The 11158-nt window shown below is 38.8% G+C and overlaps 1 protein-coding gene and 1 long non-coding RNA gene across 3 annotated transcripts; one reads left to right on the forward strand and one right to left on the reverse strand.

The window, feature by feature from the left end:
• The first annotated feature begins 1614 nt into the window (after window positions 1-1614).
• Window positions 1615-9150, forward strand: LOC148373582 (uncharacterized). Its single transcript, XR_015852768.1, has 3 exons — window positions 1615-1680; window positions 5509-5571; window positions 8958-9150. It is a non-coding gene; the product is annotated as an uncharacterized LOC148373582 (long non-coding RNA).
• On the reverse strand, window positions 5005-9328 carry LOC148373583 (nicotinamide riboside kinase 2-like). Of its 2 annotated transcripts, none has more exons than XM_088353460.1 (8): window positions 9165-9328; window positions 9000-9090; window positions 7470-7518; window positions 7049-7226; window positions 6894-6965; window positions 6705-6811; window positions 5305-5390; window positions 5005-5238 (listed from the first exon to the last, which is right to left on the reverse strand). In XM_088353460.1, exons 1-7 carry the CDS (start codon window positions 9188-9190, stop codon window positions 5305-5307), a joined length of 609 nt encoding a protein of 202 aa, XP_088209586.1. In that variant the 5' UTR covers window positions 9191-9328; the 3' UTR covers window positions 5005-5238. The 2 variants fall into 2 exon arrangements, with proteins under 2 accessions (XP_088209586.1, XP_088209578.1); XM_088353452.1 differs by having other exon boundaries at window positions 5005-5241.
• Window positions 9329-11158: the final 1830 nt, after the last annotated feature.

Genomic DNA, 11158 nt, shown 5'->3' on the forward strand with positions numbered 1-11158 from the left:
TGACGGGGTGCGACCCAAGAAAACCAAGCATACGAAGCCTTTGAAATCCTTAGTACGTTCGGACAGGCCGGTGCATGATTTATGGAAGCCCCGTGGGCAGGTAGTACAGGTGATTGGAGTCTGGTCGCAGCGAATGGTTCGAAAGCACCACTGGCATTTGGACTGGGGGCCAGGGTTGCTCTCGATGTCGCCCGCCCTAAGAAAAACAGAGAGAGGAGAGTAGAAGAGAGAGAAAGAGAGGGACAGATAGAAAGAGAGAAAGACAGACAGAGTAAAACGCAAAAAGGGGGAAAAGAGAGTGAGAGAGGTGGGGAGAGAGTAGGAAAGAGAGGGAGAGAGAAAATGAGAGACAAGAGTGTAAAGGGGGAAGAGAGAAAAGGAGAGACAAAGAAGGAGAGAGGACCAAGAAAGAAAGAGAGAGCGAGTCTGAGTGGATTGAGTTGGATTCGTAAGGCTCCCCCGGGAGAGAGCCCTTCGCAGGACACCACGGGAAGGTTCCTAGTCTTTTGTGAATACACTTATGCCACCATAGCCTGCTACTAATTTTCTAAATAAACTCTATCCAACTACTTACGTCTCACGTCTCTGCTATTTCGAAAAAAACAACAGTTCTGTTCCCAAATGTAACCGAAAAAGCTGTATTTTTTTGTGGTTTACAGACTTCAAATCAGATTTATTTTTTCAAAAACACATTCATCTGAAAAATTACCAGAACATTATGAGTATCTCTGGTGAGAATACACTATGCCTTGAGATATTGCTTGATTGTCTCTACCAAGATGAAGTCAAGTCACAGTTATTTGTATATCCCTTAATCACAAGGAGTCACAAAGGGCTGCACAGACCAAAATCACAAGGTTTGTCTTCTTTCTCGCTCGTCACCAGCAAGGCAACAGTGAAGGACAAGTGGAAAATGCACTCGAGCCTGCAGATTTTTTGAAGTCACCAATGTGCATTCACGCTTTCAATGACTTGTGAGCAGAGCTCAAACGTAAACAGATTCCAAATATGTCTGCTGTTCTGATGAGCTTCAATGAGTTTAGATATTTTATTGAACGTTGTTTGTCCGTCTAATGCTGGCTTCTAATGGGAATTGCCAAATGAAATATTTTTCCCTATAATAATTTCCCTTGAAACGCATACGACAGTTTGCCATGATTTCCAGTGGTTATAAAACAGTTGCTGAAGATGAATCGAGAAGCAGTCAGGAAGTCTGAGAGTTGAAACTGTCACAAGCATACAAGCTGTCCTCTTGACTGTCGGACGGTCCAAATAGGGCCGATCAGCGCATGATTCTATTCTCGGCCTCGCGCATCCCACCCAGCGGCATTCCCCCTTGCTTTATAAGAGCGCCGCAGCCTGGGCACTGGTTTGGCACAAGACCTCCCAGAGCACGACATGTTAAAGGCACAATTATTAGCCAGTAAGTATTATGATATGACGCTGAATTGAAACTAAAATTGTGTGTGGGAAAAGTAAAGCAATCACATCAAAATGTTACCACCCAGTGAAAAACAGGCGGCAAACTAACCTATACTTTCTGCTTTTGAAATAAAAACCTTGGATACTTGACGCTTTGATAATGTTATAATCTGACTGTAGGTGTCCTCCATGGCCATGCTTCATGATGATGATGATATATGGAATACACAACTTAATGATAAGAGCACAACTTTACAGGTGAGATACTGAAACCCTTCTTTCCACAATAATAAATAGATTGATAGACATGATGGATAGATAGAAAGCTAGATGATTGACAGGTGCCAATTTGAAGCCTGCCATTCTCTTTTTGCCTAGTGTGTACGTCTGTTAAAGTACTAGTGTGACTCCAAAGAAAACCCGTTGGTATTTTAAAGCAGCTTAGTAGTGTGTGAGCATGCGGGCGTGTTTATGTGTGCGGTCTTTGTCTGCAATCATGCCTCTCGGTTGTACGGCAAACTAAAACAAATAAAATAATAAATGCTAATAAAGTCTTAATAAAAAGTGAGCCTTTTTAATCTTTTGTCACGTATCACATTCAAATTAGCTATAACCCTCAAAGATTTATAATCATAATGGTCATAAAAATAATCAAAAACATTTCATAATGTTGACATTCTCATGAAATAAATTTTTTTTTACATTTTTAAGGAATGATATCCAAACAGCTGCAAGATTCTAAACAACACATATAAAATTGAAATAATAATAAGATAAATACTTAATAATAACACATCACATTTATATAAACCATTTAGGAGTAAAAAATAATTATCAACAAATATTTTATGTGAGGATAAAAAAAAAACACATTTTATGACTATTATTAATAACATTGATACTAAAAACTTTTGATTTAATTCCTCAAAATGTTTTCACAAATGTATTACTACTATTGTAAAAAACAACTCAATTAGAATCGACTGTAATGAAATTAAATAAAATGAAATAGTCTTGTTATCCTGTCAAGTCAAGTCATGTTTATTTGTATATCCCTTAATCATCAATATCAACGTGGTGTAATAAAGTCTTTATAGAGAAAAATAAGACAAAAGACTGTCGGATTAAACAGGTGAAAATATTTACAATGTAGAGCTTAGAGACTGGCCCAAGTTATAATAATAGTGCAGATAAAAATAGTGCATCGTAACAAAAGTGCAATTGTGGTTATTTAATGTTATTAAAAACAAATGTTTCAGTACTATAAATTTATGATTTGCATATTAACGCGAAGATCAAGTGTTTCATACCTAAAAAAAGAAGTTCTCATAACTCAAAGTGCCTTATTACAACACGAACAATGCCGCTCACACGAGACATACACATTGATCTCCACAGTCCACCATGTAGGGACGGACTATAATTTTGGTAGTTGTCATGGAGATGAATGACGTGAGAGCCGGTTCTCTGGCCTTGGCCTTACCCTCGCTTTGCCTGGCAACCAAGCTGGGGTCCGGCGCTCTGTTTTTAAAATAACTCTCTCCCTCCTGACACCTCAGGCACTTGGCCTGAATATAATATGTCAGGCCAGCTGCCATCCACTCAAAAGCTGGTATGTCCGCTGCACCTTCAAACTTATCACGAGAACCTCTTCAAAAATATCTGCAACATACTGTATGTTCTTCGGAATAGACTTCAAGCACATTTTCTTCAAATGTGTGTCGCACGATGAGTTAAATGACAGCTGAAGGATGAAGTGGCAAAAAAAACAAAACACGTAAGATGGCAATAAGCCATAAGAACAATACATAATATCCATGCATATGTCCTTTAACATCCGATAAAAATCAATTTTTGATATGTTTTTAAGAAAAAAAACAAATTTGTTATTATTACTATTACAAACACTATTACTATGATTTTCTGCTGCGATTTGCGCATTAAGGATGCAAAAATGATGATTATTTATTAGCTGTTTCACACTAAAATAAGCAACAGTCACTTACTTTTCTATTTAATCTTAAAGGGACAAGGCGTAATATTTAGTCAAGTCAAGTCAAGTCATTTTTATTTGTTTAGCCTTTAATCACAAGGAGTCTCTAAGGGCTGCCTATTAGTGTTAAAAAAACCTTCCTTAATTAAAAAAAACTACTGATTTGAACATTAAGAAAAAAATAATGAACTTTGTTATAAAAGTGAGTTTTTATAAAGTCTCCTAGGTTGAGAAATTCATATTATTTTACATGAGGTGAGCCTCTTCTAGAGGGAGTAGTTAAATAGTCTGCTCCCACGGGTACCCTACTTAAAAAACCTTGTAAAAGACTGCACATAAAAAGAGAAATAAATGCAGTTTGGTCACTTTGAATCGCCATAGTTTGTATTCTACGGGTGCACTACACGATACAGCGACCCCTAGTGGTCGCATAATATGCACTGTTCCTTTAACAGGCAAAAACATCGTAGAAACTATTTTATTATATGCGTAGGTCTCAAAACCATAACCAATCACATCCGTTAAATATGCATTTTTTATTTGCAAAAATGAGGTATAAATAAATATGAAAATCACCAAGCGTCAACTGCACGCCGACATTCGACCCACCATGTAAACAGACATTTTTAAAGGAATTCTTCAATTCAATATATTCAATTGTGTAGCATTTGTGAAACAAAAAACACAAACCAACATCGGAAGGTGACCATCTTTCAAGGTTAAAACTCAAGATTGTTGTAGAATGAACAAAAGAACGCACTCTGAGTCGGATATTTAGATTTTGATAGCCCTTCCATCGGAGGTGTGTGGTTCCACGCTCCGTCTCTGGCAGGAGGCTCATTTATTGGAAAACACAAGAATAAAACTACACCTCTGATTGGTTTAAACAAGATTATATGAACACAGGTCTGATTGGTTAAGCCAGGAATCATGTTTAAATGCAGTGTATAATTTTGGTTGCTAGATGGAGTGCGGGTATAATAAATATAATAAATGAGCAATAAGGATAGTAAAACTATAGTAAAACACAATACGTCTCTGTAAATGTAGGGAGGCAAGCTCTCGAGCGAGCTTTCTGGCTCTGAAAATTAAGGCCATCTTGGTTAATGGTTCGCAGGCCCCAAGAGGCATGAGGAGTAGCCTGAGAAACTGTTAGTGGCATTTCAAGTTTTAGCTTTTTAATTGCAGACACATTTTTTTGGTGCCTGGGAACTTAATCTTTTACTTTGAACGTGCTTGCTCTGAACACAACTCAAGATCGTAAAACCACACACTTATTGAGTATACTATAAAAATATGAACCTATAAAGATATAAGAGTAAAAAAAATAAGAGTATAAAAATGTATAAGAGTATAAAGATATAAGAGTAAAAAAAAATAAGAGTATAAAAATGTATAAGAGTATAAAAGTCAGAGTAAAAAGGCACACTTAAACCACAATTTCCCCTACACCATCAAACATGTTGTTCCTGATCAACATTATTGCATATAATTCTTGTTTCTGATACTCAAATCATCCCTGTAACTTAAAAAGACACGAGTACTTACGAGTATTAAGTAAAACAGGAAACAGACTGAAGTGCTTAGTTGACTTTATGTTGCATTCAACAAACATGATGTACAGAATGATTGTACAATGCATGAATGTTCATTCAACCCATGCTTAAGCAGGAGTGGATTTTCATCTTTTCCAGACAGAGTGATACAAAAGACAACATGTGTTGCTCATAACAAGTATTTACACATTCTACAAGGTGTACATCTCAGCAAAATGAACGTTGTTATTTACATTATCTATACAGAAGATCCTCCCAGCTGCCATCCTGCTGCAGATAAACAAAAACATTTAGTGATAAACATCCACCAGTGTAATATTCACGTAGGTTTACCTATGAGTTGTTGAGTTGGGTGTTCTGGATGCTCTCAAACACGTCGGAGTAGATGTTATCTTTCGACATCATTCCATCGAGGTACTCTAAGGGGAAAAATCGGTGTATTGATTTTAAGATCCAGGCTTCAAACAAGTCAGTTTTACATTTAGGGAAACTTTTGTCTAAAATGTAAAATTTTTGTGTTTTTGCTTTTCTCAATAGGCGATGGCGCTCAAACGAAGGAGCTTTTTGAAATCTGCAAATTAATCAGCGACTGCATGTTAAGTAAGTAGAAAATATCTAGAACTGTGCTAATTTTACTTGCTTAGCCAGTAGTATAACCACCTAGTGTATCCTTTTTTTGAAATACCAGCCACCTAATACGTTTCCCCCATATTTTATACATTTTTTTGATCGTTTTAAATTATGTACGCCGTATGACTATTTTTATTAAACAGGATTTATATTTATACACTGCTACCTATAATAAGCAACACTGAATTGAATGCAAGTGGTGAAAGAACTTGGAAATATGCTGAAAGAATTGTTTGTGTTTTTTATTTGGTATATAAAATAAATTGTTTGAACAAATTATCTTTGTTTTTATTCTACCTTGTGTTTTAAGGTTTATTATTGCTTAATAAGGGGTATAACGGTCATTAGTAAGGGGAGCGATTGTCTGAAATTGATACGTATGAATGCATTGCTTCCTAGCTGCAACCCCCTTCCTACCCCTTAGCCAAATTACAAGAGCAAGAAGTGTATACTTTTACATTTAGGCGCATTAAAGATGCAAAAATGATGAATATTTATATGCTGTTTCACACTAAAATAAGCAACAGTCACTTACTTTTCTATTTAACCTTAAAGGGACAGGGTGTTTTGTTTGCTGTCTAATCACCAACGAGCTAAACTAGCTTAGTCAAATGAAATAAAGTATCCTGTAGTTCTTGTTTTGATTTTTTTTAAAATGCATTTGAGAGGTTTAGCCATGTCTTTTTTGTCTGATTACCAAAAGCTAGCAGGTGCACCAATCAGCATCCCAGCTTTTACTAGCTGTCATCTTTTAGTAAATGATTATTTGTATATATTTTAGAATCTCAATAAGCTAGTTAGTTGGTCATTAGCACCTGTATATTGAATAACGTAGGAGTTTAAAGGTGTTGTACAGAATTTGAAACTTTTCTACTCGTTGATGCCATCTCCTGGCTTGTGTCATCATTTCAGCCTGTGTCAAGATCCATATGTTGCGTGTGCAAATTCGTGCTCGGAATCTTTTTGTGGGTTTGGGTTGCCTTGGAAAAACTAAGGCTTTTCTTACTTTTACCATTTTCATTCTACACTAACAAAAAACTTTAATGACGAGCATAAAGTCAACCCAATTAAGTAGGTTTGGCGTCTTGACACCGCTTCCCTACCTATTTTGTCACATTGGATCTCCATCTCTTTACGGTGCTTCAGATACATGGGCCAGACGTGGCCGTCGAACAGACCAGGAGGGTCGGGGACGATGTATGTTCTTGTACTGTGAAAAAAACACAGACAAGTGTATTTCATACAGCTATAACTGTGACTGTTGTCATTTCAACAGCGGTAGAATCCGCTACCTTCTTCTCGTCTTGCACTCCTCATAGGGAAGGGAAATGTAGAAGCACCTGTCGTACACATCCATGAGTGGCCTGCAAAGAGTGGAGATCCCGTTAAGATGGAATTTTCAGGGTTGGAGGTCAAACGAGGACGTGTCAGCGGGAAGGGGACCTACTTGTAGTTGTAGATGAGAAAGCCTTCCACAATGAGAATATGGATCCCCTTCTGGTCTGAGTCACATTCCTCAGCTTCAGGTGACAGGCTTACGCCGTGGGAGCGGGCGAACTTGACCGGGTTTTCCTGCCAGCCTTTCACCGTGCTCACCATGGCTTCCATGTCCAGGGCCGTGATGACTGCCAAGGACAAAAATGGACAAAGAAAATCTAGTTTTAACACACTGGGCCTCACTAATGTGCCGATTAAACAAATTAGTCGCTGTTAGTGAATGTCTCTGGCATTCACAAAGAATACTGAGTGAATTTATCCTTTTTAGATTTAAGATTGGATGGTTACCAAACCAAGAAAACTGGGAAATGTGCAGTAAAGCAAAAGTACATTACTGTAAGTGATTTTCCTAGAGGAAAATCTATTCTTACCATCCCACTGTCTAAAGCCGTCCTCCCCGACTTCTATTTGATCGGGTTTCTGAAATAACAGTCAGCAGTGAAAACTTGCTGCAACCTAGTAACCCGTCGCAGCTGATCACACCTGGACAGGGCAATTCAAGGATCTGTTTCCACCCTAAGTTCTTTGGAGAGCGCGTGTTTTGTTTAGGTTTGTGGTTCGTGCAAGAGAGTTTAGCATATTTAGGGGCATGGACACTCCCCAGAGCGAGGATGCTTGAAAAGATCACAAAATTGATTGGATCAATTCATTTAAAGGATTAAATTGTTAGGTGCTTTGTGTAAGGTGTCTCATCAAAAAAAGGGATGAGCTACAAATACTGTAACCTATAACCCACTTTTTTCAGTGTGTTCAGTAAATCCTACAACAACAACCAGTAAAGTGAGAAAAGGTTTTTATTAACCCTATTACCAAATTCATTGCCAACAATTTTACGATCATGCAATCCTTTAAATAACTTTTGGACTAAATTTTCCTAAAATCTTCTGAATTTAAGGTTCTCAACATGACTTTATATATGTATTTATTTGTATATTTCCATTGTCCCCCTGATATAACCCCAATTGTATTAAGGATGAATTAAATGAATGAACTCATTGACACTGGAAATAAACATCACCGACCACTTAAACAGATTTAGTAACTTTTGTTTTAGAAACGTATGTCAGCTCATGTGGTTGTAACCTTTAAGTAGAGCGAATGCAATAACCATTTTGGAATGACATACGAGTATGATCTATAATAATTCTGTTTTGGAAGAGAATGATTAAAACTTTTGATGAAAATGCATTGCATGATCCCATTGATCACTTTATCAAGTAAATAACAGGACATATATAGAAAAAAGATTAGAGGCCCTGGATTGAGGCCATTCCTTCATAACATCAATCGACCACATTTTACAGGAGTTCATTTAAACGACTTTACCAATGTTAAAGGAGAGTAAAGCAAAGCCTTTTGTTGTTTTAATTGAACAAATGACAAGATTTGTAGAAGGGGAAAAAGAAGCTCCGGATAACCATTTCAAAGGATTGATATGGGAAATCTTACAAGCAAGATATCACTAATATTGGCCAAGCAAAGACTTAGATTTGATAAATCTCGCAGAACAGAATTTAAAAAGGTCAAACTGAATATTGTTTGGGAAAGTCACCTCTGTAATCCTTTTGCTATGCATAAGTTGCAGAGTAATAAAAGCGGACAAGATCCAAACTTTGGGGTTTTATCCATTAGACCCTTCGGATCGGTAGAGACTAATCGACTAGTGATGCACATAACTTGCTCCCACTTTTAATATTCATTTGCGTTCGCGGACTGAGTCAATCTCAGAACAACTGTTCCTTTTGGACTTTTTGTGAGGGGACACGGAACCTTGATAATTGGCTGTCCAGGAGACATCAGCCGCTTGTGTTACCAGGCTACTGCCATGACAGGGCAGGATTTTATATTCTCTTCCTCAGGTGGAGTCTGTGTAGCGTACCTTCATCGCCATCGACTCTTACCTTGAAAAAGTCATCCTGGTGCACCACGCAGCAGTTGGGTAACGTCCTGAGAAGTCTGTTTGTCAGGGTGGTCTTGCCACCATTGGTCACTCTGGAAAGGCCAAACAGAATTGATCTGCGGTGTCAGCAAATGTGCATTATAGACTGGATCAAACTGATACTCACCCTCCAATACCAATGATCAATTTCATGTTGATCGGATTTAATTTGAATTCAGTAACTAGAAGATGGGGAACCCTGTTACACTTAATCTCAATCCAACGCCTTCTCCTCCCCCTCAGACCTCTGACGTTCCCCCTCTTTTACTACTTCATTGATAGACAATCTCGTTGCGGGCTATATAAAGCTCTGGGGCAACTTGAAGAGCCAATCAGATCACTGTCCTGGAGGAGGCAGGCTCTAATTTGCATACCAGCCCAAAAATGTTCCACCTGTTGGGGTGTGGGGGTCAGGGGCAGGAATGTGGCCCCTCTGAAGTTTTTTAAAACGAAACTTTTATGAAGTTAACAACATAAATGAGATTTTAACAAGTAGTTCAAAATTTCCACTTCAAAAGTGTATTATCAAAGGAGTTAGACCGTTTTCAAGAGGGATAACCGTGTCAATGCTTTCACAGGGCTTTATTTAGCTCATTCCGCGTCACACATATTTCTGATGCAACAGGACAGATTGTGTGGCAGGAAGCCATGTGACAGAACGCCCAAGACAGTCCTGGCCTGCTCAAAGAGATCGTAAAAAAAATTATCATAAAAATGTTCTGGATCTCGCGGTGAGCTGCTGACTACCTACGTGCCACATGTATCTGATGTTTGTTATTTTTAAGTCTTTAAATGACCAGATATCCAATTCCGTTCACGTGAAGTGAACTTTACTTTGCCTGATTCAGCACACACTATTATAAAGCCAGCATATACAGAATATATAGGATGCACTGTATTGATACAGTAAGTATTCAACACACCTTTTAGGGGGTATCAAACTAAGTTATCCAATATTTGGCTGTTGTTGTTTTCTTCTTGTTTTGTATCAAACTACATTATTTTTGGTTTTGTTTATACAATATGAATAAATGTTGGTGGCTTGTTTCAAAACGGAATGCTTACATTATTGATCCCTACTATGTCATTTTTGACTGAACTGAATGGAGATCATTTGTTCACACTATGGAAGGGTCAGGCTAAATTTAATGACACTTTTGTCATGATTGCCGATTGAGCGCAGCTGCGGCGGCTTAATTGGCGCCAACAGCCCGGACAGCTGATTGGTGGACACTCTCTTTTAAAACCCCTGGCTTCCTCTTGGAAGCCGTCAGATCGTTATGCAAACTGTTGCCACCAGCTGAGTAAGCCTCTTCGTCCGACTCTGTTTCTGCCCTGTTTTTCTCTGCCTAACCTTTGTTGCCAACCTGTTTCCGGATTCTGCCTGCCTGTTACCTGACCTGTTTTGTCCCGTTACCTGTCTGCCTCCTGCTACCTACCTCGTTTACGAACTCAACACCGCCTTTGATCTCCAGTCACGGCCAACGACTTGGTATTCCTGCCTGTCTCTGATCCCCCTCGCCAGACACGGAAGTGCCACTTCCGCACCGCCCGCTCCTCTTGTCCGTCAGCCATCGGATCGTGGAAGCAAGCCCTGCTTTCCATCTTTTATCAATAAAAACTGAGAAAACGAGCGCTATTGGGTCCCTTCGCCGTTCCTGATCTGTGACAACTTGGTAATATTTGACAACATAGATGTAGCTGTATTATCAAGAGCGACCAAAAACAAAGTGCAAGGGCACAAGGAATACAATCTATGGTAACTTAAAGTCAACAAATTTAACAATTTTTCTTCTAATTTTTTTACAGGAGGCTTTCAAAAGGTTTTTGTTTTTTTGGGGGTGACCATAGCAGCGAAATGGTGGACATGTTATTAACTGATAGTTGTGTCAGAACCAGAACAGATGGTAGACCCAAACGCGTAACGTTTCACAACAAACTTTGTTGCGGAAGCTGAGAACTCAGTTCGGGGAAAGCAAGCGCCAGCAATCCGGCGATCGCTGGGCAGGAGGAGCAGCGAGCTCACGGGATCGGAGCGTGGTCGGAAGGCGTAAACGAGTTGAGTAGCCGTGACGGGAGATCAAAGCGTGGTCGGTGGGCAAAAACCGGTCGAGTAGCTGG

The sequence above is a fragment of the Urocampus carinirostris genome, chromosome 1 (genome assembly GCF_059441175.1).
Source record: "Urocampus carinirostris isolate Australia breed hairy pipefish chromosome 1, RoL_Ucar_1.0, whole genome shotgun sequence".
In the NCBI taxonomy this organism is placed as follows: domain Eukaryota; kingdom Metazoa; phylum Chordata; class Actinopteri; order Syngnathiformes; family Syngnathidae; genus Urocampus; species Urocampus carinirostris.